Raw genomic sequence first — 27,468 nt, 5'->3', positions numbered from 1 at the left:
CGAAGCCTTGTTTACTGAAATCTTGTGACTTTGGCAGTGCGATACATGCTCCGAACGAACCATTGTTTCGAAAAAGCTTCATAAAGCTTCGAAGCGTCATGAAGCAGTGTTTTGAAATCATCCATCACTGCATATTGTTTAATAAAGTCATTATTTTGTTTTTTTGGTGCACAAAAAGTATTCTCGTCACTTCATAACATTAAGGTTGATCCACTGTAGTCACATTAACTGTTTTAAATATGTCTTTATTACCTGTCTGGGCATTTGAAAGTGTTAATTATCTTGTTGTCAATGGAGGCCTCACTGAGTCATCGGATTTTATCAAAAATATCTTAATTTGTGTTGCGAAGATGAATGAAGGTCTTACGGGTGTAGAACAACATGAGGGTGAGTAATTAATGACAGAATTTTAATTTTTGGGTGAACTAACCCTTTAATAGCTGCTTCCTGCTATGTTGACAGGGTCTTTTAAAGGTAGGGTATAGGCAGTGTTTTTCATACAACCTTTTTTGTTATGGTTGAAACTTTTTACACATCCTGATAGCAATCAATAATAGAAGTGGTCTAAATATTTTAAAATGTACATATATCTTCTGTGGAAGTCTCAGGACCAAAAAATGTTCGTCCAATCAATTCTTTCAGTCCAAATACAATAATAATACGATGTCCTACCTTCCCGTAAACCTATGTATTTCCATACCTCTGCTCACCCTGCTCGCACAGACATCACACATCATTATCAACACGTTTCGTAAGGCTATGCAGAGTTGTAGACATGCAGTCAGTGAGCAGTAAAAAGTAGCAAACAGTAGCGGCCTATTACAGTTCCTCCTGAACCAAAACAACAAGCTGCATTCTATGCTTTTCTATGGCAACACTATCAATGGAGAAATTAATCTGCAGCAGTCAGGTGGTACAAGCCAGAGCTCTGTAAGTTGTTACGTTCATTATTATTGTGATGTTATCTGCTTTGAGTCATGAGGTAATTTAACGGTGTCTCTCTCATCTCGTTACGTTTTGCAGACTCTGTTGTGTACGTTCATGTGTTTTGGAGGAGGCATGGCTTTGGAGATGCTCTGAAGGGAGGGGGATCTTATGCTTTCAAAGATAACTTGCTATAGCTAGCCCCTCCAAAACTGCATACCCTAACTTTAAGTAGCAGTGTGTCTCTTCTATTATGTATGTTACTGTGCTGTGATTCTGACTGTATGGTTATCATATTACTTGCCTGTTTGTTAAAGCAAGCTCCATGCTCCATCTGCTTGCAATAAAAACAGCATTATTCCCATCATAATTACAGGGTTTTTCATAGACCAATGTTTCTGAGAGACAAAAATAAGTAGCTGAGAAAATTTCACATCCATCAGCTGCACAGCTGTACATGGATTGCTTTCTCCTCACACATGCTGTGAAACAGTGGACGATTCTCAGTTGATGAGAAGCACAGTAATGCTTGAACACGTCACGTCACACTGAGACATGCAGTTAATTTTGAGTCAAACTCTAGACTCAGATCCAGATCAGTTTTTTTTTTCTGTTGTTTTTGTTTAGTGCCATTGAAGTCTTGTTGTTACTAAGAAAAAGAATGAACATATATGTGTTTGTTTCCTGCTGAAAGGGACAATTGTAATTGAACTGAGACATGTTGATTGACAAGGACATGTGTGTGTTTATTGGCCATTTTGAAAAAAAAAAAAAGGCTGTAACATCACTGACATACAAAGATGAGCCCTCTATTCCAAAACCCCAATGCTATGCTGACCTCAGTCTGCTTTATGATGCATTTGAGCTTTCGTGCAATTCTTTCACTTCACTAATCTTGTACATGAAAATTCTTTTAAGTTGCCTTCACTGTTGCCCACATATACAGACAGTAAAGAAGCAGTCATATACACTTTTCATTCCTTTCAAAGTGAGATCTTACACGTCACCGTGTAATTAAAAAGTATTTAAAAAGAACACAAACTTTAAGGAAAGTGGAGTAGGTTATATATTTTTACATTTATTATTATTTGTTATATGTTTAATTTATGTTTTTTTTAAAAACACTTGAGCATGATGTCATATCACAACCGTTGCAGTGTTTGAAGAATTTACTCGCACAGAAAAGCCTTGTTCACACTGTTGGTCCAAATCTGATTTTTGTGCATATACGATTAGTATACTATTGTATTTATCAAGTGTGAACAGCAAAAAATCACATGAAATGTAATTTTTACAAATCCATTTTATGTTACATTAAAATGTGGTTTGAAATCCTTTTCAAATCACATTTCTGGAAATCCGTTTCAGTCTGACCACTTTGAATGAATTTCACATAGCTGCCTATGTTACTTTCTCACGTCAAGTAAAATGTAAAATGGCAGTTGTCCTAGGAAACAGGGTCAAGTGAAGTCAAGTCACCTTTATTTATATAGCGCTTTTTACAATGCAGATTGTGTCAGAGCAGCTTTACAGTGATAACTGGTATATAATTTTGTCTGCACAGCAGCTCTTAAAGAAAATTGTGTAAATGCAGGCAGATCAAAGCACTGCTGAATATCAAGTGTCCCCAACTAAGCAAGCCAAAGGCGGCAAGAAACCCAAACTCCAACAGGTGACTTCAGGTGGCAAACAGGTGTTAAAATGGAGAAAAAAACCTTGGGAGTAGGGTGACCAGATGTCCCGAAAATCTAAACTGTTGTCTCGAATCCCAAATCTGGCCCTAATTGTCCCGAGTAGTTATTGTCTGATAAACATTAAAAACTGTCTTCGGAGGTTGAGTCGTCCTGCAACCAGCCCCCGCCGGCTGCTCATTGGCTGCAGATTTTTTTTTTCTAAGTTCTAAAAAAATACCGTAGGCGGATAGGTGCGAATTTAGATATGCATGCCCTTTTTGTTTTAAGCCTTGATGAAGAGAGCGTAAGTTGCTGCAGCTGCGAGGAGGACAGTGATGCGCACCGTAAAGGTGTGATTGATTGTTCCTGGCACTGTGTACAAAAAAATACTTCACTACACAATTATTTCATTATTTTCGTTTAAGCTTATTAGCGTTATGCTATACAGAAAGGTCTGAGACATACTGTTTACGCACTGTTACTTACAACAGTCATTGTTTTTTTTTCTTTTCACAATGACATTTGAGTTCATGATTTTAATGTTGTTTTTTTGTGGCAGACTAAAGACTAATGACAGACTGTTGATCTTTGAATAAAAATAAGTTTGGTTCAGGTTTGAAATTCATTATCTTTTATTATAGGCTACGCAGTCTAATATCATAGAAGCCCCCCATCCCGTCACCCCAGACCGCAGACAATTTCAAATAAACTATTCAGATATATCACACTTCATTCCACCAGATTTCAGAATGTATGTCAGTTATATCCTCTTCCCCTGCACAGATGAAAAGTGTAATGTTATATTTCTCCCTCGAGTGTTTGAGGGCTCTTTAAGTGGCACCAGACATGTATGAATCTGGTAGACACAACACTCATTTCCTGCCCCGTATGCCCCCACTTCACCCGCTTCACCCCACATGTCTGCAGGGCTTAATGGGCAAAGCTGATCACATGGTCAACGGAACATTTGCCTAAAGGATCAAACTCACTTCACAGCAGCAACACCTGTGTACATTGAAATATACAGAATTAATTATTGAATGCGCAGCTGCAGAAGACCGAAACAGACACAGTGTGATTTCTGTTGTCACTGCGCTGCTCTTAACATCTGTTTCCATCTACTGTGCCAGAGACAGTTTAGAGACTACACACTTTGCATGTAGTCCTTCATGATCCCCTGAGTAGTGATGCTCTCTCAATACCTCTTTGACCTCTCAATGAGCTCACTGACCATGCACTCTGACTAGACTGTTGCAGGGTTTTTTGATGGGATTGTGGGGTCACATTATCAGCAGGCTGGTTATGCTCATCACAGTTTTCATCAAAAGTTTTGAATTCACTTAGTGAGCCCCCCGTCTTTCACATATACACAAATACACATTATTTTGTATTTACCATGTAATCCACAAATGCATGCTAAACTGACTGCCTAAGCATGGTAAAGTATTAGTTTTGTGAATTGGTTGTGTACTCAATGAAATGAACACAAATGTGCTTTTTGATAACTTTATAGACTGTTTATATGACTATGATTCAGAAATATAACTTACTTTTTACGACACATAGATGCCATTTGTAATGCCAAAATTGCTGTTTCAAAATTCTACAAACTCTCCCGTAATACAAATATATTTGAGTCCTTGGAGACCTTCATCCACATCACTGGAGAAAACCTCCTTTATATTGTAATACCATATGAATACATTTGCAATCTACGCTACTGAATTTGGGGGCAAAAGTCTTCATGGAAGTCTGGACAAAAAATTTTAAATCCTGAAAGACTCTGTGTAATGTCATTTATTTTTCATGTTTGTTAATGCAGGGATAATCAGGTAATTACTTTACAAATTACTTTTTATTTAACTCTTGAAACTCTTGAAAAAGCATTTTTTAAAATAACAATTATTAAATTATAAAGCACAGACTGAGAATTTAATTATGGACTATAATACACTAACATTTATACACTAAGGTGTGTCTGGAGCTGCCAATTATAATCAAAGTACATTTGATATAGGGTTAATTCTACATTCAGATACACTGAATGCGATTATCACAGAGTGTGTGAATGATTAATTGTGAATGAAAGCTGTGACCGCTGAGTGCATGAAGTGTCCAACATGCCACACACTGTTCACTTAATGAAGTTCAGTTATCCAGGTGTTTGAAGTGCACTTTTTATTTTTGGAATTTTTAGTGTGAACACACTACCACTCATACTATTTATACTACCAAAAAAAAAAAAGGAAAATAAAAGCCTGCATATGTGACTTCAAAATCTAAGTGGTATGTTGTGGTGGGTCACTGGTAGGACTCTTGCTTTTTACACAAGCAGTCCTAATTAAAAAAAAAAACAGGACTCAGTATGTGTATGCAAATAATTGCTTTTTGCTAACTGGATCAGAGAGTGAGCCTCAGAGCAAGGTTGAATGACTTCATAGATTCTATGGCTTATTGGCATGACTGGACAGAGTTTGGGTTAGACAGTGTTCAAGGCTGTAGGAATCCCCCCACAGGCGCCTGCAGTGTACGGCCGTCTCAGACCACAGCAACACTTCTGTTTATGCACTACACAGTTGTTGAGAGCTTTGTGAGTGCAGCTGTGTTGCATTAGCTCAGTGAAACTGATGTTTGCTAGTGCTGGTACTCCCATTAGCCTCCTGCAAACACACCATCAATGAGCACTGCTCTCAGAGAGCACTACTTATAGGTCAGCATACACCCCCATTACAGATAAAACGCACAAAGTCCTGCTGTGCAGCCAGATTCTTAATATACAATAGTGACACTAAATCAGCACAAACATTTGAATGCTCACAAAATACATTGACAACATGAACCTTCTATGACTACTGCGGGTCTTTGCTCCCCATGCATCACCCTTATGGTCATCTTAGAGAGATTGATGTGTAGCTTGTAGCTGGAATGAACTGCTGCCTGTTATTTCTGTGAAACTCTAGAGATGGACCCTGAGCTGGATCTGATTCATCAGCTAGGGAGCTAAACTTAAAAACAGTTGAGAGCCCTCTACAGAATGAGAAATGCCCTTTCAGACCCAGATTCTGGCTGCCCTTTAATATAGTGAAGTACAGTGCAGCGTCAGTGGTGGTCTGAAGGATTTTCCACACTTTCTCTAGTGTTTCCCCTGCTGTTTCAATCTCAGTGACAGAGTCTCTAACAGACAGGTGTCTTTTTTTTTGTGCTGTTCTTCCAGGACTTCAGTTCATCTGGACTCCTCACTGATAGTCATCTGTCTTAAGCAAACTCCATTATTGGCCATCATTAAGTTCCTTTAAAGTTTGGATTTTTTTTTTGTAATGTTTTTGAAAGAAGTTCTTCTGCTCACCAAGGCTGCATTAACTTGATCAGAAATACAGTAAAACAGTTATATTGTGAAATATTATTACACTTTAAAACTATTTTATGTTTGAATATATTTTAAAATGTAAATTATTCCTGTGATCAAAGCTGAATTTTCAGCATCATTACTCCAGTCTTCAGTTTCACATGATCCTTCAGAAATCATTCTAATTTGCTAATTCTAATTTCTAATTTCAATAGTATTCTTGACATTTATTCAACAGTGCTTCTCATCTGCCTGCATTGACACTATTATTTAAGAGCTGCTGTGCAGCCAAATTATGTACCAGTTATCAATGTAAAGCTGCTTTGACACAATCTGCATTGTAAAAAGCGCTATATAAATAAAGGTGACTTGACTTGCTGATTTTCTGCAGTTATTATTGATCAGTTATTATTAGTGCTTAATTATCATGAATGGTTCTTATTATTATCAATATCAATATTGCTGCTTAATATTTGTGGTTTATATTGTGGAAACCCTGATAGGTTTTTATTTCAGTTCAGTGAACAAAATTTCAATGAAAAGTTTAACGAACAGCATTTTTTAAAAAATAGAAATAATTTGTGACATTATACAGTAATGTCTTTACTGTCACTTTTGATCAATTTAATGCATCCTTGCTGAATTTGAGTATTATTTTCTTTCAGTTTGCACAAAAATATGAAGCAGCACTGTTTTAATCATAAATGTTTCTTGAGCATCAAAGCATATTAGAATGATTTCTGAAGGATCATGTGAAACTGAAGACTGGAGTAATGATGCTGAAATTCAGCTTTGATCACAGGAATAAATAAATTACATTTTACAATATATTCACATAGAAAACTATGGAAGCTTGTTTCCGCCACTGAATAAAAAACCAAAAGGTAATTGCAACTTTTTATATCACAATTCTGACTTTTTTTTTTCACAGTTGCGAGTTATAAAGTCAGAATTGTGGTATATAAGTCAGTCTTTTTTTTCTTCAGAACTGGACTTTATCATTTACAATTGCAAGTTTATGTCTCACAATTCTGAGAAAAGAATTGACAGGTGAAGTGAATAACACAGATTATCTCCTCATCACAGCACTGTTGTGAACACCAGTCAAGATGGCTTTCTAGGGACCAGTTTACGACAGGGCCCCTCTCTAACTGCCGGTGTGTAGGAAGATGTGCCACACCGTGATTGGATCTTTGGTGAATGAACATTAATAAATGTTCAGCAACATCAGATAAGATGTTGGGACAACTACCAGACACCTCTTCCAGAACAGGAAGGGGGACCTTCTGCACCCACTAAAACCAAGGAGAAGACTTCTCATTGGACGACACATTGACTCTAACCATTAAACTCATTCCTAAGGGTTAGGCAAGGACTGCCATAAAAATTCTTTCAGGACCTCCTGGATGGAGCAGCAGAGACTGAAATAAAGAGAGGCCACAGAGATCTATCTAAATCCATTCATACTTATGTTTGGAGGCCTTAATTTGATCTAAACTGCATCACATACACTCCATCTTCATGCAAAAGCACAGTTTATGTTAATGGTTACTGACTGCTAAACCAACAGGTCATGGGACAGACCTGTTAAGAGATAAACAAATGCATGGACGATGATTTAACCATTTCATAGTGTGTTTGGTGTCTATCTGCTCCCTACGATGCCTTTAATAATTTGAAAGAGGTTTGGTAAAGAAATAATGCATGGGTAAAATGTTAAAGACACTAATTTAACACTGTACTTTATGCTATGCAAATGAGTTCCACACTAGGGTGGGCAACACCGGGGCTGCTTCAGATAACAGTAGCCAATCACACTTCAGGATCGGCAAGGCGCCACATTTCAATCTCCTCCTCATCAGAAAGGGATAAATATGTCCCCCGGGTAGACACACCCTTGTTCTGCGTTTCCAACTCGACGGGGAAGGAGACATTAACAGACACTCCACGTCCTGAGTTTCTGACCTGACGAGGAAAGAAACTACAAGACAGTTAAGGTGAAGCTTTTGCGAGCAAACCTTTTTCATTGCTTCTAGCTGCACTCTAGCTGCAAAAGGGCCCCAGCATTGAGAGACTTAATTTGACCCTTACGGCTTCTACAGCAGCGCAGTCCAGTCCGCAAAGGACCTCTGCCTCGGCAGACATTGCTTGTACCACACGGCTCCTCAGTGACGCAGCGAGCCTGCAAAGGAACCTGTGAAGATTCATCTGACCCAGCTGCCCAGTCCATCCTAAAGGACCTCTTGGCGCAACCGAAGTTCAGCATCCTCCAGCCCAGCGTGGCACGACTACTGGATCGCAACTCCGCGCCCTCCCACTGCACGCAGCCTGCATCATCAGTGGAAGACGTCTCTGCTACCGGATTGATCACCCGACCGTGTGGAACGTAAATATAAACTTACCAAACCTCTTTTCTAGAGACCTTGGCATTAGTTTATACATGCAGCATATGTTATTCTAACCTGTTTAGATAACAGTTACTTGAGGTCAGCTTGTTACAAATAATAGGGATATTGTTTGTTGAATGATAAATAAGCAATTATTTATCACCATTTTACCAGAGCCATTAGGTGGCTTCCGTAAGAAGCATTCCCATACAATTCTCTTCCATTCTACATTCAGTTCAACAGCGTTGCATTTATCCATTCTGTGTTCACTTCATTTATTTGTTTCTTTGATTTAATTCAGTATTCTCCTTTGATTATTATCTTTACTACCTTTTAGAAGTGCATATTCATTATTTCATTATTAATCGTTGTGGTATTTACTCTTGCATGTCCATTGTTAATAAATTTCATTGATTTTATTATAACTGTGTCTTCCTTGTGTTGATGACCAAAGACTCTACTAGTTGACCGGACTCTCACAAATCCTTCAGATAAATCAGTTGACCGACTCCCTCCATTTTACATTAATTCTGAATTACTGAACAGCTCTTTTGGAGTGTTCTTAAATTGTTAAGATAGTATTCTTAACTGGTGCCCCGTATTACAAAAGGAGGGAGGGGTCATCTGATACCCTCATAACCACACCTTAAGTGACACGTGATCAAAAATCACTACGTCACAGGTTAATGGAGTAAAAATCACTACATTGTGGTGCCCCGTGTGAGGCCAGCTAAGATTGAAATGAGTCTTTGATTCATCAACACAACAAATTCACTTAAAAGGTTGCAAGAGTAATTACTTTAACAGGAAGCTAAAATTCTCAGTTCGGTCAGTTACCGTTTGCTTAGTAGGTGGTCCCTCCCAAGCCTGATTCATAGTTTCCTCACTTAGCTCTGTGGTGCTATTTATGAATGGGATTTGTTGCAGTTGAATTGTTTGCAGTAAGCTTTGGACCATTGTACAGTGGCATAATTCTGGTAAAGCGTTTCCTCATTCAGGAAACTATAGTGTTAGCAGAGGTTGTAATCACTAATTATAACTAATTGCTACTACTAAGCATAGCAAAGGGCTCAGATACCTTGTAAGTCTATCAAAAAGTTCTGTGTGAACTTAGATAAGTTTCAGATAAGGACAGTTCCCTCTGACCACTCATAGCCAAGGGCTAAAATCCTCATCACTAGTCAGTGTGAGACAGTGTCCCAGTGACACCAATCTATCAACACTTTTGTGTTAAGTACTGAGATTAGCTAGTCGCTAGGCGCAGTACAATATCTGTCAAAAATGGCAGAGTTAACCCTACCTGAACAGCTGGTTGTAGACCTGACCAGCGCTGTGAATCCAGGTTACATAGAGACAATTAAGGGCTTAAATTATGACGAAATCAGTCTCAAGACAACACAGCTAACAGCTGAAGCAGCAGGCCAGGCCTTAAAGGGGGCCTCGCTAACCAAACTCCTCTCTAGCTTAGCACTAAATTGGGCTGCTCAGTTAACCCAAGCAATAGACAGAGTATCCCTTGCTAATGAACAGATAAAAGATAGGGATATGACGATCCAACAGCTAAAGAGTGAGCTGGCTGATCTGCGTCATGCAAATGACCATTTGAAGGTTGAAACCAATAGGTTGTCTGCAGAGAAAGAAGACTTGCAGTATATTAGAGACAGCCAAGGAGCAGATATCAATAGGCTGAAAGATGAAAATCTAGACCTAGAAACTGAGCTTAAACAGCTCAGGAAAGAATGCTCAAGTTCAGTCACTGTACTTAGAAGCCAGGATACAGCCGCTCTGCAAACAGAGCTCGCTCAGGCTCAAAATGATTTGTCAGCACAGGCAGACAAATTAAGGATAGTGAGTATCAGTGAGAAGCAGGCCAAAGATGACTTAAAGTCAGCCTTGTCTAAAATTTCTAGTTTGAAAATGGACTTAGAAATGGAGCACAAACTGTGTATTGATGCCCGTGAGCAATCAGAGTTGTTTAAACGACAACTGTACGATTCAAAACAGGCTCAGGTCCAACTCAGGGAGGACTTGGCTAGGGCAGACAATAAATTATTGGAAGTACAAAACAGTCATGACAAGATTGCTTCCAGAGCTCGAGAGTGGGCAGATAAAGCTGATATGGCAGAGCAGAGGCTAGAGGAAATAGGGAAGAGAATGGAGCAGTTAGACATAAATATGGACACACCCCATGAACCTGAACCACCAAGTGTGCGCTTCAGCTCATTTGGCCCACAGGTGAAAGATTCCCTACTTGATAGCCCCTCACAGAGACAGCGCTATCAGACCCATGGTGATGCAGTAGCTGCCAGTGGCCCAACCCCCACTGCTAGTCCCAGCCATCCTTATGGAGTAGATTCTGATTCACCTGTGTGGGGAAAAACTAGTCGCTCCATCCCTGATTTCCCTAGTATAGCACAGTCCAGAGACAGTAGGCTGCGTCAGCTTAGAGAATTAGCACGTGACATTGAAGTGTTTAACCCTGACACCCCTGGAAGCAACATAGAGTTGTACCTTAAGGATGTAAACTATGCATTGTCATACATCCCTGAGGCCACTATGGCAGATAAGCTACTCCTTCTGAGGAAAACAACTGTGCGAACTGTCCATGGTTTCATGGAGAGACAAAGTCCTGCCATTGCTGGTAATTACAATGAACTGTGTAGGGCCCTGAGAGCAGAATACACAATATATCAAAACACGTCGGTCTCCAGGCTTTCTGCCTTGCAGACCAAGCAAAATCGCTACAAATCACCCAGAGAATATTATGAACGCTTACGCAGAGTATATTTTGCTGGTGCTGATTCTCCTAGGGCAGAAGAGGATGTGATGTTTAAAAGTCTGTTTGTGAGTAATTTGCATCCAACAATTAGGAAGTCTCTTTCACTGCTGGTAGATGTTGACCACATGACTGCAGCAGAGTTAAGACAGCTGGCAATGCGAGCCTGGGAGAGTGAGAAGTTACACCCAGACAAGAAAGACAGGGACCCAGGCACTCATGTGTTTGAACTCCGACATGACAGGGAACCTCCCCTTGAACTAGAAGGTTCAGAGCTTCCCCAAAGCGGACCAGCTCGTCCTAGTCGCCCCTCACAGCCAAAGTCCAGTGATTTCCAACAGGACATGCAGGGCCATAAATCCTCAAGAAATGGAGGATACAAGGGTGGCAGACATACACCCAGAGAGGATAGGCACAGGAGGTTCAGAGATAGATCAAATGACAGTCACAAACAGAGCAGTCAGAAGAAAAAGGAGTCCAAAGGGACTGAAGGAAGGGATCGTGATAATTTGAAGCAAATTCAGAAAATACTTGCGAAAGCTCTCAAAGACCTTAAGTCAGAGGAGCACACATCCCCAAAAGAGAAAGATCCTCCTTCAAAGCAATGACTAGGCCGGCACCCCTCCCCTCCCCCACCTAAAGTGTATTTGATAGGGTGGGGGGAAGAGCCGGAGGAAGGGGGAACCATGCAACAGATTGTAAGGCCTAACCAGTCAGATGTCAGTAGACCAAATCCCAGTCTCTGTCAGTTCCTCGGTGACTTGACACAGAGAGGTAGGGCTAGAAGGATTTACATTTCTGTGTCCATTGAAGGTGTATTAACATGTGACGCACTGCTAGACACTGGCTCAGAAATCTCTTTGGTGTCACCTGGGTTGTTTAAAAAACTCACCCAAGTAACTAACTCACTCGGTAAGTGGCTCAAGATTGAGAGTTGTCAGATCAAGATAACCAGCTACACACAGGATCAGGCCCCGATTAACCAGCGGGTGTGGGTGGAGTTAACCTTTGGTGAGATGAAGATAGTTCACCCTCTCTATGTTGTTGGTTTTGACACAGAACAACTTCTTATTGGGCAGGATTTGTTGAATAGGCTCACACCATTAATTGACTATCACAGCTGTCAATTGTGGGCACAAGTTAGAATCCCACGACCCATTGAGGAGATTAGTTCTGGTCGGAAGCTATGCAATACAGTGGAGGTAGAAAGGACATGTGACTCTAGACAGCTGACAGTGAAGGATGCCCACCTGAATGAATAGGCACCCGCTGTGAGGGAAATGCAAATCATTATCCCCCAGTCAGCAGACATGGCTCATGAGAACAAGATCCCCCTAGAGCTGTTAGAGAAGAAAAATGCATTTCTGTGTGCCCTGGAACCTCTTAACACCCAGGTGTATAATCCACAGGTGGTGGGGGGCATACATGTTAATGAAGTACTTGTTGAGGATGCTGTAGTTGCACTCTGGTCAGAGAAGTCAGCCATAAGTCTGGAACTGTATCAACTGTTACAGGAAAAGCCTTGCAAAGTTCCCATGGTTGAAAAGAAGCAAAAATTTTGGCTTGCTGGTGGCTCAGAGAAAACAGTTAAAAGTGTTGGAGTTTGCTCTGTTTCCCTTGAGCTTGGCCATAACAATTTCAAGCACTACATGCTTTTGTTACCTGACCTGCCACATTCAGTATACATTGGTTCTGATGTGTTAGTGAGACTAGGGGTGCAGTTAGACACAGTCAACAATGTGCTGTGGTCCAGAGCAGATATTGGCACTAACATATTATCTTGTGATGCTAATAACATGCGTTCTGGCCAGACAGTTCCCCAAGCATGTCAGGTTATGAATGAGTTTGACACAGTGGTCCCTGCCCAAACTGCAGAGGTCCCGGTCAGACTAGTCATAAAAAGGGGTCAAGAAATGAACCAGACAGTACTAGCCTTTTTCCAGCCCTCTGCTCAGTTTTGCAGTTTGGGACTTACAATATGTGGTAACCCACAGCTTGAATTGTACAACCACTCAACTTACCTACTTGTACAAAATTTCACCAGAGGAAGTATTCACATTCCTCCACATACTCCTCTAGGATACCTGATTGATAGCTCCTTTCATGATTTTGAATTAACCATTCCTGTCATAGGAGAGCTTCCTGACTTGCCTATAGAGAGAGACAACTGTGAGCAAGTGTATCTTACCTACCCTTCCAAGATGATTTCCATCACAACACTCCCAGGTGTGTTTAAGGGAGCCATCTGTAGAATAGACTTTGAAAGTGACAGCGAGATAGTGGTACATACTGTGATGGCCCAAGAGTCGCATGCACTAGTGAACTGTGAGAAAGATACAGGAAATTGCGCTGAACCATACCCTGGTTTTGAGTCAGAAGTGCAGCAGCAGTTAGACCAAGCAGACGCTCTTGACACAGAGATTCAGCGTCAGGAATTAAGACAGGTGTTTTATGAGCACAAGGAAATCTTTTCTAAGGATTCCTATGATTGTGGAATTACAGATGTCCATACTGTCCGTATTCCCACAGATCCAGATGCACCGCCTACCTTTGTGCGGCAATACAGAATTCCACTCACTGCTTTTGACTCCATTCAGGAAATTATTGATTCCCTGTTAGAGAAAAAGATCATACGTGAATGCAATTCCACCTACAATTCTCCAGTTTGGCCTGTCTTAAAGCCAAGTGGAAAGTGGCGTTTAACTGTTGATTACCGGCAACTCAACAAACAGGTTCCCCTGTCACGTTGGCCTATGATACATCTTGACCAAGAGTTAGCAAAGGTTACTACAGCTAAATATTTCTCCACAGTCGACGTTGCAAATGGATTCTGGACAATGAAGGTAGATCCAGCAGATCAGTATAAGCTAGCATTTTCTTTTGGAGGTAGACAGTTCACCTGGAACAGGTGCCCATTTGGCTATTCAAACTCTCCTGCAGAGTTTAATATATTTCTACACAAGGCAATGGGTGATGCAGCTACCCGTGGAAACTTGATCTATGTTGATGATATCCTTATGCGTAGCCAGACTTGGTCAGACCATCTAACTGAAATACGACATGTTCTCACCCAGCTCACTGAGGCAGGTGCAAAGTTGTCATTATCCAAAGGACAGTGGTGTAGAACAAAGGTGGAGTATGTAGGACTGACTGTTGGTCCTGAAGGTATTCAACCTCAGTCTAGTAGAATAGAAGCAGTAAAGAATATTAAACCTCCCACAAATGTCTCTGAACTGCGTAGCTTCCTGGGAGTATGCAATTATTCCCGTCAGTTTATAGAAGATTATGCAGACATAGCCAGACCACTGCATGAACTGCTACAAAAAGGTAGAGAATTTAGCTGGGAGGAAAGTCAGGCACAGGCTATGAAAGAACTGAAGGACAGGTTGTGCAAGGCCCCATGCCTAGCCTACCCTGACAAAGACAAAGAGTTTTTCCTTCAGGCTGATTTTTCAGAGCACTGCCTCAGTGCAGCACTCTCCCAAAAGCACGACCAGGATAAGCGGGTTGTAGCCTATGCTAGTAGGGCACTAAGTAGTGTAGAGATTAAGTTCTCAGACTGTGAGAAAGCTTTACTTGCTACAGTGTGGGCAATTGAACATTTTCGTAGCTATATTGGGGGTCAGAAAGTCATTGTTGAGACATGTCATCAACCTGTCCAGTTCCTCAATAGCCAAAGACTCAGGGAAGGTAGAGTTTCAAACAGTCGCATTGCCACATGGATGATGGCCTTGCAAGGTTATGAGGTGGAGGTGAGATATGCACAGAACAATAAAATGGCATTAGGCCGTGGACTAGCTATGTGCCAGCATTGCGTTGATGGAGAATACACTCAAGAAGCCAACACAGTAATCACCACACCCTCACTGACATCAAGCCATCACTACTATGATGAAAATGTCTGTGCAGGCCTTCCTAAGGCCTACATTGATGGGTGCTCCTATCACCATGAACAACACATACAGGCTGGAGTAGGATTAGTCTGGGAGGCTGACACCCCCTGTGGTGCACAGCAGTTCTGTTTAGGCCCTAAATCTAGTCAGTATGCAGAAATCGCTGCCGCACTCATAACTTTGCAACAAGCAGCAAAGTATGGGATCAGAGATTTGGTAATCTGTTCTGATTCAAACTATGCCAGGCACAGTTTTGTTTCTCACCTCCCTCACTGGAAACAGAATAGCATGAAAAATGCCAGAGGAAAGGAGGTTAAGCATAAGGAACTGTTTCTTGCCTGTGACAAACTTGTATATCAGAATGGTATGACTGTGTATTGGAAGAAGGTAAAAGGGCATTCCCAAGCACCTGGGCCAGACAAAACAGGCAACGATGAAGCTGATAGGCTAGCCAAAGCAGGCGCCATAGCAGGCTCTCCCTGGCAATTCCAGGAGGATTGGCTTCCAACAGAGTCAACTCATGTAAGTGTTAATGTTGTCACACGTAGGCAAGCAAAGGAGGCAGTGACAACCCTTAATGACACCCCACAGACTGTAGTGATAGGCAGGCAGCTATCAGATACTGACCTTATTGCCATGCAAAAACAAGACCCTGTGATCAGCACTATGTACCTATTCATTTCTAACCCAGTAGAGCATCCGATAACTGAGCAAAATCTGACAGAGTCAAGTGACCTGAAAACACTGTATCTTATCAGACACCATCTGAAGTTAGAAAAGGGTTTGCTAGTGTACACTGCTGATGAAAATTCCCCACCTCGATGGGTGGTCCCCACAGCACACAGGGGGGTTATGCTTCTGCATGCCCATGATGAACCTTGTGGAGGCCACCGGGGGGTGAAGGCAACGCATGAGACCCTTCGTCAGTTAGCCTACTGGCCACAGATGAAACAAGACATTGCCGCCTACATCCAGGGTTGTCTAGTTTGTTGTCAGTTTCAACCGGCTAACCCCCCTCACAGAGCCCCTCTTCAGAAGGCAGGAATAACATTTCCCTGGTCCAACATTCAGATGGATTGGATCGGTCCTGTAGTTACGTCCTCCAGGGGTAACAAATACCTCCTTAATGTGACATGTGCATTTACAAAGTGGGTGGAATGTCTCCCAGCCCGAAATGACACAGCAGAGACAACAGCTATCTTGCTGATTAATCATGTGTTTAGCCGGTGGGGGCTACCCCTCTCTGTAGATTCAGATCGAGGTACTCATTTTACAGCCACTGTAATGACTGAACTGTGGAAAATGTTGGGAGTTCAGGCAAAACTTCACATTTCATTTCACCCTCGGGCATCAGGACAGGTTGAGAGGTCGAACCGCCATATTGTAGGGATGTTGAGGAAGTACATTTCAGCTAATGGAAAAGACTGGGATGTAAAACTACCCCTGGTCTTAATGGCAATTAGGTCCACACCTCATAACTCTACAGGTGTCACACCTTTTGAAATGATGACAGGGCGGCAGATGACACTCCCCCTGCATCTCCTCTACCAACCTGAAGATGTCAGTGTAGCCAGCGCATATACTGCCCACCAGTATGTGGCAGACCTGAGGGCTCACCTCAGGCAGACATTCGCATGGGCACAAGAGCATCTGGAGCAAAGTGCTGAGGGCAGGAAAGCATACTACGATCAAAAGGCTAGCTCTACAGAATATCAGGTGGGAGACAAGGTGATGTATTTTAACTTCACAAAACCAGTGGGTGTTCCAAAAAAAATTCTCCCAAACTGGTCTGGTCCTCATGAAATTGTAGGAAAACTATCACCAGTAGCATACCGCATCAAAATCTCAAAAGGGAAAAGATCCCCTGTGTACAAGTGGGTCCACTTCAACCAGATTAAGCCTTACAAACCCCAGATGGGAATAAAGGGGGTAGACACCGCTCAGGAGTAACTCCGCTTAAGGTGTAGGTTCTAAGGCAGTGTAGAGAAGTCTATACTGTGTCAGGCACGGTGGCCAGTGCATCTGTGACTAGTTGTTGTGGCTAGTTATAGTGGTATTTGTTAGTTGTACTCTGCTTATAAAGTATTGAAGTGACACCCCATATTTGTGCAATTTCAGAATGGACCTGCTGAGCCTAATCATAGTGATCTGCGTACTCAATGCAGTACAGCCCTTGGGAATAGTGGAATCAGGTCCTCCTACTGGCATTATACTTCAGGATGCACCTGGATTTTTAGTGACTGACTGTTACGTGCACACTCAGAGAGTCTTTGTTCGGCTTGACCCTGCTGACGTGTACAAAAAGCATGTGGCTGGATGGGGAAGGGTCCCCTGGCATGTCATCCAATGGAGCAAGGACATCATAGGACATGCCCAGTTAGACACAATTCATATGCTTAAACAGCTACAAAAAGTCACCATAACACAGGAAGAATTAAGAGGAGTTAGACGCCCAAAGCGCTTCCTTGGTACACTACTGACAGCAGCATCAGCCCTAGGCTCACTCTTCTCAGTGGGTACTTCAACAGTTAACAGCATTAGCCTATCCACATTGAGAAAACATGTGGAAGGGTTAAAAAGAGAAATGCCTGAGATACAAGAGAAAATGTATGTTCAGCAGAAGCAACTGCAGCAGTTAGACAGAACTTTGGAGGGCACAATCCTCACTGTAAACCTACACACAGCCCTTTTGAATTATACAATCCACAGTATAGGCAAGATAGTGGATGTTATACAACATGATTATGCCCATGTACAAAACGTTCAAGTACTAATGCAAGATTTGCTGAGAGAGGTCAGCTCTGTTGTCAACAGTTTGGCATTGAATAGGATCCCTTCATACTTGGTACCAGTTGAGCTAGTGAAGAATATCTTGAATCCGGTGTTGCAGGGAACCACGCAAACACTGCAGGTACATTTAGCTTACAGCCTGGGAAGTGCTATACCAATCCATGTTAACCCAGAGGCTCAAGAAATTGGCTTCCTGTTAAACCTCCCGATTATCAACACTAAAAACATATATAAGTTGAAATCAGTGCTAAATGTAGGCTTCTGGTCTCAAGATGTACACATAAAAATTGAGACACCCTCACTTATAGCTTACCAAGATGAAAACTCTGACATGTATCTGACACCTAACCTACATATGTGTACAGTGGTCAAAGATATTCACTGGCTGTGTCCCAGTAAACCTTTTGTAAGAGACCCCATTGAAGGCCTATGTGGCATTAAAAGGTTAACCACGGAAGACAAATGCAATGCTGTTGCTACATACAGAGATGATGTGACTACCACCCGAATTGAGAGAGCAGGAAATAAGTGGTTAGTGAATACACCTGTTAGTGAAGCTGTAATGACATATAACAGACATGATACAGCTACTCCAATACACCTCCCTAACGAAACTATGCTAATTCAAATCCCAGTAGGAGCAATTCTCCACATCAAACACTTAGCTCTATACCATCTTGATGGTGATGTGCATAGTGTTGAGTTTGAAATAGCTGATGCCTTTAAAGGACACACTCTGGTAGTAGACAATTCACTCAGGAATCAAGTTTTGTTTGAGGGACCTAAATTAGCAAAGATCAGCCTCCAGTTAGGTAGCCTCCAAGCTACACCTGTGGAGCCAAAACCTAAGAGGGTGCCATTCACTTGGGGTTGGGATATCAGTGACAGCCTATTATCTTCACACTATGTGGGTGGGCTACAATGGGCCTCCTGGGGTGGACACTGTACCAGCGAATCCACAAATTACAGATTAACCTGTCAGAGCAGGAAAGTGTGAGACTTAGCGACGCTCTTGAGCTCAAATATAACATGTGTAGACCACTCCCTGAGCTTACTCCCGTTATAACATGCCATTCTGACTAGATAAAAAATAGAGACTGCTCTATTCCCTATACCCCTCTCACTGAATAGTCTTTATAGTTCTTTTTTTTTTTACACGTAGATTCATGTGTAACCTTTTTAGTAGTCCTGAAAGAGGATACTATTATTATACTCACTAAAGAAGTTACTTAGTTGTAACTGTTGAGTTATAGTTTACTCAAAATGCCAATGGTCGAAGGATGAGGTGAGGTTTGTGTTTTGTTCCTGCTGTTCCCCTCTTAGTACACCGCACAGGTCAACGACTCCAGGTCCTCGATCAGTCCGTGCAGGGGGGAGATGTTGTGAACACCAGTCAAGATGGCTTTCTAGGGACCAGTTTACGACAGGGCCCCTCTCTAACTGCCGGTGTGTAGGAAGATGTGCCACACCGTGATTGGATCTTTGGTGAATGAACATTAATAAATGTTCAGCATCATCAGATAAGATGTTGGGACAACTACCAGACACCTCTTCCAGAACAGGAAGGGGGACCTTCTGCACCCACTAAAACCAAGGAGAAGACTTCTCATTGGACGACACATTGACTCTAACCATTAAACTCATTCCTAAGGGTTAGGCAAGGACTGCCATAAAAATTCTTTCAGGACCTCCTGGATGGAGCAGCAGAGACTGAAATAAAGAGAGGCCACAGAGATCTATCTAAATCCATTCATACTTATGTTTGGAGGCCTTAATTTGATCTAAACTGCATCACATACACTCCATCTTCATGCAAAAGCACAGTTTATGTTAATGGTTACTGACTGCTAAACCAACAGGTCATGGGACAGACCTGTTAAGAGATAAACAAATGCATGGACGATGATTTAACCATTTCATAGTGTGTTTGGTGTCTATCTGCTCCCTACGATGCCTTTAATAATTTGAAAGAGGTTTGGTAAAGAAATAATGCATGGGTAAAATGTTAAAGACACTAATTTAACACTGTACTTTATGCTATGCAAATGAGTTCCACACTAGGGTGGGCAACACCGGGGCTGCTTCAGATAACAGTAGCCAATCACACTTCAGGATCGGCAAGGCGCCACATTTCAATCTCCTCCTCATCAGAAAGGGATAAATATGTCCCCCGGGTAGACACACCCTTGTTCTGCGTTTCCAACTCGACGGGGAAGGAGACATTAACAGACACTCCACGTCCTGAGTTTCTGACCTGACGAGGAAAGAAACTACAAGACAGTTAAGGTGAAGCTTTTGCGAGCAAACCTTTTTCATTGCTTCTAGCTGCACTCTAGCTGCAAAAGGGCCCCAGCATTGAGAGACTTAATTTGACCCTTACGGCTTCTACAGCAGCGCAGCCCAGTCCGCAAAGGACCTCTGCCTCGGCAGACATTGCTTGTACCACACGGCTCCTCAGTGACGCAGTGAGCCTGCAAAGGAACCTGTGAAGATTCATCTGACCCAGCTGCCCAGTCCATCCTAAAGGACCTCTTGGCGCAACCGAAGTTCAGCATCCTCCAGCCCAGCGTGGCACGACTACTGGATCGCAACTCCGCGCCCTCCCACTGCACGCAGCCTGCATCATCAGTGGAAGACGTCTCTGCTACCGGATTGATCACCCGACCGTGTGGAACGTAAATATAAACTTACCAAACCTCTTTTCTAGAGACCTTGGCATTAGTTTATACATGCAGCATATGTTATTCTAACCTGTTTAGATAACAGTTACTTGAGGTCAGCTTGTTACAAATAATAGGGATATTGTTTGTTGAATGATAAATAAGCAATTATTTATCACCATTTTACCAGAGCCATTAGGTGGCTTCCGTAAGAAGCATTCCCATACAATTCTCTTCCATTCTACATTCAGTTCAACAGCGTTGCATTTATCCATTCTGTGTTCACTTCATTTATTTGTTTCTTTGATTTAATTCAGTATTCTCCTTTGATTATTATCTTTACTACCTTTTAGAAGTGCATATTCATTATTTCATTATTAATCGTTGTGGTATTTACTCTTGCATGTCCATTGTTAATAAATTTCATTGATTTTATTATAACTGTTTCTTCCTTGTGTTGATGACCAAAGACTCTACTAGTTGACCGGACTCTCACAAATCCTTCAGATAAATCAGTTGACCGACTCCCTCCATTTTACATTAATTCTGAATTACTGAACAGCTCTTTTGGAGTGTTCTTAAATTGTTAAGATAGTATTCTTAACTGGTGCCCCGTATTACAAAAGGAGGGAGGGGTCATCTGATACCCTCATAACCACACCTTAAGTGACACGTGATCAAAAATCACTACGTCACAGGTTAATGGAGTAAAAATCACTACAGCACATATTAGTGGGTGGGATATACTAGGCAGCAAGTGAACATTTTGGGTGTGTCTCAATCAGCTCCCTAGCTCCCGAGCTCTTGAATTAATATATTGTGTACACAAATTCAGGCACTGGTAAGGACAGTAACGTTCACTACACATTGGGACACTTATGACTCTATTTCTGGTGACGTGACAACGTCCTCATTGTACAACATCAATATTGGTATTTATGAACAACAGCAGAGCTGATATCTTTCTGACATTACTTGTAATGTTATTTACAGTACATTATGATAAGTTATTTGCTTGTTACATATACGTGCAACATTTCAGCCGTTAATAAATGTGTGTTTATGCTGAAATATAATAAAATAATTGTCTGTATCTTTAAAAATATCTATCATGCATCGTTATGTGTAGTGAGTTGGCTCACGTGATTTAAGTTTCGAGCTCCAGAACTTCCATTAAGGGAGCATAGTGAGCATCGATGCTCCCTGTTTTTCACAGTGCATTGTGGGACTTTTTGATAGCAAACAGTTCAGTGCCCTGGAAGGATTCTGCAGTTGAGACAGCCCTTAAAATGGCCAACTCCCTGATCAGTGCCCTTACTACTGAACTAGGGAGCTGATTGAGACATACCCTTTGTCTTCAAAGTTTATGTACTAGAAGCAGGAAAAATGGGCAAGCATAAGGATTTGAGTAAGTTTGACAAGGGCCAAATTGTGATGGCTAGACGACTGGGTCAGAGCATCTCTAAAACTGCAGCTCTTGTGGGGTGTCCCCCCTGTAGTTGTCAGTATCTATAAAAAGTGGTCCAAGGAAGGAACAGTGGTGAACTGGCGACAGGGTCTAGGGTTGCCAGGGCTCATTGATGCACATGGGGAGCGAAGGCTCCATTGAAAATGTATGTACGGTAGACTGTCCATGTTAGGTAATAAAAACATCATCAAAGTAGTCCATGTGACATCAGTGGGTTAGTTAGAAGTTTTTGAAGCATCGAAAATACATTTTGGTCCAAAAATAACAAAAACATACGACTTTATTCAGCATTGTGTTCTCTTCCGGAATCCTTTCCATTGAATTGATTCCAATGAATCTTTTCATCTGTCGGCAATGGTAATGCAGTTTTTCGACGTTGTTTTTGGTGATTAGGACATCCGCGACATGCACACTTACGCAATACCAAAATACAAACAATGTAGAATAGCTTGAAAACAGCGTGCGTCTCCCTCAGACTGTAAACGAAGCTCGGGCGCACCGGATAACACGTCAGCAGCGTCTTACGTCAACAGCGTCACTGCGGAGTCGTGAACCCGAATTGACAACAGACCCGGAAGAGAATACAATGCTGAATAAAATCATGGTTTTTGTTATTTTTGGACCAAAATGTATTTTCGATGCTTCAAAAACTTCTAACTAACCCACTGATGTCACATGGAGTACTTTGACGATTTTTTTATTACCTTTCTGGACATGGACAGTATATTGTACAAACATTTTCAATGGAGGGACAGAAAGCTCTCGGACTAAATCTAAAATACCTTAAACTGTTTTCCGAAAATGAACAGAGGTCTTACGGGTTTGGAACAACATGAGGGTGAAATTTTACCAGGTGACCTGGTCTGATGAATCATGTTTTCTTTTACATCAGTTGGATGGCCGGGTGTGTGTGCGTCGCTTACCTGGGGAACACATGGCAACAGGATGCACTATGGGAAGAAGGCAAGCCGGCTGAGGCAGTGTGATGCTTTTGGCAATGTTCTGTTGGGAAACCTTGAGTCCTGTCATCCATGTGGATGTTATTTTGACAAGTACCACCTACCTAAGCATTGTTGCAGACCATGTACACCCTTTCATGGAAATGGTATTCCCTGGTGGCTGTGGCCTCTTTCAGCAGGATAATGCACCCTGCCTCAAAGGAAAAATGGTTCAGGAATGGTTTGAGGAGCACAAAAATGAGCACAACCCCTCATCTAATTGAAACACCCCCCTCATCTCAAACAAACAAATACATGAGGTTCACATCACACCTATTTTCCATTTCTACTCTTGTCAGTGTGCATTAGAGAGTCTGATCAGTCTGCAGATGAGAGATGGAAATGTAGATATTTGAGTCTAGAGACAGAGTGACCTAGTCTGTATGACTTTTTAAAAAAAGGTCTTTTATTCATTTTTTTGGTGCACACTACATCCACAATATCAACAACCACATCTCAATCCTCAGACCAGTCTTTGAGGACCAGCTCTCTGTCAGGCCTGCCACAGGACATGATGAAGTGTCTCTGTGCACGTGACTGGCCACCACTTTGTGTCTCTGCAGGGTGCTAACAGAGCACTCCCTCTCCCGGATCTCTCACGGACCGTGAATTTGTTGTGAAATGCGGAATATGCCCATCTGGATGGCATTTGGCAACTATACTGTACATCCACAGGCAAGAACTGGGTTGTGCATGAATAATTGACTATTACTAGGGTACTTGTTCTTAAACTCGCTTGTTGACCAACAAATTTCTTCTCAAACTTTGCAATCATTGCTTTTTCTGTAGTACAATGACATTTATTACTGTTGAATCCATTAACTAAATCTCCTAGTTCAGTGTAAACATCTATGGTGTGTAGCTATAAGCAGTTTTTCCTATACTTATTTCATCCAATATTTTTGCAAAGAATGTGAGCATCTATACTGTGATGCGAGTGCTGTTGACAAACACTCCATCAGTCACAATTTGATGATGTAGTCAGCATGACTTTGGTGTCTTTAAAGCATTCAGATGGATATTGTGAAGGGTTCAGCACAAGACATTTAAGTAGGAGAGTGTTGAAAACACTGGCAGTCAACGAAACATGTTGGGTTTTCATTCAAAAGTTTTGCATTGTTTAATGTGACTTACGCAGAAAATCTTTTTATGTGAATGTTATGAACATATAAAGTGTTTCCAGGCAGGATTTCTTAAGGGCATAATTTAAGTATAATTTTACATGAAAATGGATGGATTCCAGGGTCCCTGTCCTACAGAGTTCACTGCCTACGGTGTTACGATGCATATACTGTATGTGCATAATTAATTAAAGGCATGTATATAATACTGTATAAAGATAAATTAAAATGAGGATATGATGCCATTTCTATGTTGGCTCCTTAATGATTTCCTTTTCTTTTCCATTGGATAGGATGCCAGTACTTAAGCTACCAATTCTGTCAGGACCACTATCATTAGAATAAATATAGCCTAATTCGAAGGGGAATCAGAAGGCCAAGTCCTGACTAGATAAGAGGAAGAGCTGGGAATGGAGGAGGGTAATTAGCTCCTGAGCAATGCCCTAAGCTGCTGATAACACTGATGGACATTATATGGATGCTGTGATAGGTGTATTCCTATACGTAGGCATGGATCAGCTGAGAGTCAGCTGATGCAAGCTTGACTGATGTAACCTGCCAGAACTAACGCTAGGCTTGATTTACCCAAGACCTGGCAAAAATCTCTAAATTCATACACGACAAGAAATGCAGCTTTTGTTACAGTATTTGAAAAAGGTCAGTATAATGAGGAAAAGAAAAAATCACAAGCAGTCCTATCTGGACAGGATTCCATTTCCCACATGGTGGACCCACGGAGGTTAAAGGGTTACTTCACTGAAAAAAAATGAAAATTCTGTCATTAATTACTCACCCTCATTCGTTCATCTTCGGAACACAAATGAAGATCTTTTTGATAAAATCGGAGGACTTTCTGTCCCTCCATAGACAGCTACGCGACTACCATTCTGACGCTTCAAAAAGTTCATAAAGAGATCAGAAAACTAATCCATATGAATTGAGTGGTTTAGTCCAGACTTTCTGAAGAGACTTAATTGCTTTATATGATGAACAGATTTAACTTAGGCTTTTATTCACGTATAAACATTGATCAGCGAACATAAACAGAAGATCAAACAAACCTGCTTGATGCGTGAGAACAAACTTACTGTGGAAGTTCAAACATGCTGCGTAACATGAGATTGAACCACTTTGATTCTTGCATGTGTCAAGCAAACATCCTTGAGCTTCTTCTTACAGAAACATGCTGTAGCATTTTGACAAATGTTTTTACTTTTCTTGAAATGTTTCAGTGCTACAGGTCATTAATATTATGATTACAATTAAAAATGAATCTCTTGTGATGTGTGTATGTGATGAGAGAATTAAAATTATATTTAGTGTGTTTTTGTGTTTGTATGAAGGTGTTTCCAGTAATGATGTCATCCTGTAGTCCACTTCTATTGGCTGTGTCATGCTGTTTGATTGCTCTGACATTATCACTCAACCTGGACGACCCTAATGTCTGCAGTCACTGGGAGAGGTGAGACACACACACACACACACACACACACACACACACACACACACACACACACACACACACACACACACACACACTCCATTACTTGCAGTCATTGTTCTCGTGCTTTTTGCTTTCTGTAAAAAAAAAAAAAAAAAAAAAAATGAAATTGATCTTTTTTTTCCACAGCAGAGTTTGAACTTGAGTCTGACATGACCAATATAGAGGAAGTGACCCTAATAAGCCAACACGGTTTTCAGGCAGAATGTATGAAAGAAATTATTTGTTTTACAGCAGATGCACATTTGTTACATTCATTTTACTTTTACATTTACATTAAATCATTTAGTAGACACTTTTATCCAAAGTAACTTACAAATGAAGAGGACAACAGAAGCAATCAAATCAACAATAGGGAAACAATATGCAAGTGCTGTGACTAGTTCCAGTTAGTCTAGCACTTTTTATTTGGAGGCGATCCAATGCTTAGTTCTTAAGTTAATTATGACTAAGTGTTGCTAAGTCCTGCTTGCAGTTGAATACAGTAATACAATAATTAAATGACTGCATTACTGTGAAAGTAAAAGAGATGAATCTGGAGGTCAATGCTCACTTTTTTTTCTGTTAACATATGTTTAAGAAAACATGTAGAACACACATTTGAGTGGGTTTAATAGGATCACTTCCTACTGATAAATACTGATAAAGACTGTCGGACTGTTGCACTTACAGTGTTCTCTTCTGCATTTTGTAACAAGCATGAATAACTGCTTATTTTAGAGGATCTTCTTTTTAATAGGAAAGTTCCTTCAGCTCAGAGGAGTCAATACAAATACAGACAAATATAAACACACACACACACACACACACACACACACACACACACACACACACACACACACACACACACACACACACACACACACACACACACACACACACACACACACACACACACACACACACACACACACACACGCACACACACACACACACACACACTCAGTGTTAACAGGCAGAAGATGTCCGTGGCCAAATTAAAGAATGGCTCGGAAATCCATTAAAGCAGATTGAAAAGAACAAAGATGGAGTTTTCTTTCCCAGCTAGATTTACTTTCACTCAGTAATGTGTGGGAACAGCTGTGCGATGTGGAAGAGTTTCCTAAACCAGAGAATGTGTGACCGTATGGCCAAACGTGTCTAAAATTTGTGTGCAAGATTTCTCAGCACATTCACATAGTCCTGGGTGTTTTACTGTACTTATACTGCTGCAGAGAGTAAAATACATTATAAGTTTGTTCATTTATTATACTGTAGAACTCACAATAGATTCAAATAAGAACACTTTAATTGGACAGATAGCTATTGCTATTTATAATTATATTTATACACAAGTAAGTACTTATACACAAGTATACACTCATTTATACACAAGTAAAGCTCTTTGTACTTGACACAGCCGACAGGAAATGTTCCAAAAGAAACAAAAGAGCTTTTGTCACTATTAACTGTTTTACTGGAGGAGCAGGAATTTTTGGTGCTGTTATGGATATCTTAAAGACGCCACACAAATACAGTGTCTAGAGAACTAGATAAGAGCTGGCTTAAAGTAAACAGTTTGCTTTACTGATTTGTTTTCTACATGTATTTTGTAGCAGTAGTAATAGCCCACACACATTGAACATGTGACACTCCGTAGTTTCAGCAACTTCATTTTCATACACAAATAACTGCACGTAACTGCTGTTCTCATATGCCATTAGTGTTGGAGTAATGGGACCACACACACTTATTTTAGAGACACAGTCTTTATTTGTATGTGTATGTGTGTGTGTGTGTGTGTGTGTCTTCTTCAGTTACTCAGTAACCGTGCAGGAGTCGTACGCTCACCCGTTTGATCAGATTTACTACACCAGCTGCGCAGACATCCTCAACTGGTTCAAATGCACTCAGCACAGGTGTGTGGGGTTTACAACACTTAGATTTCATAG

The 27,468-nt window shown here is 41.2% G+C and overlaps 1 protein-coding gene across 2 annotated transcripts in view; it reads left to right on the top strand.

Annotated features, from left to right (window-relative positions):
• Nucleotides 1-27,468, top strand: part of megf10 (multiple EGF-like-domains 10) — a 143,730-nt gene that overhangs the window by 936 nt on the left and 115,326 nt on the right. For both annotated transcript variants that reach the window (XM_067398455.1, XM_067398456.1), the window contains exons 2-3: nucleotides 25,380-25,498; nucleotides 27,334-27,435. In XM_067398455.1, coding sequence (XP_067254556.1) covers nucleotides 25,392-25,498; nucleotides 27,334-27,435 — 209 coding nt within the window. In that variant the 5' untranslated portion in view covers nucleotides 25,380-25,391. The remainder of the gene's footprint in view (nucleotides 1-25,379; nucleotides 25,499-27,333; nucleotides 27,436-27,468) is intronic.

This window comes from Chanodichthys erythropterus, chromosome 10 (assembly GCF_024489055.1).
Source record: "Chanodichthys erythropterus isolate Z2021 chromosome 10, ASM2448905v1, whole genome shotgun sequence".
Lineage (NCBI taxonomy): Eukaryota > Metazoa > Chordata > Actinopteri > Cypriniformes > Xenocyprididae > Chanodichthys > Chanodichthys erythropterus.
This window is presented reverse-complemented; position numbering and strand designations above follow the sequence as displayed.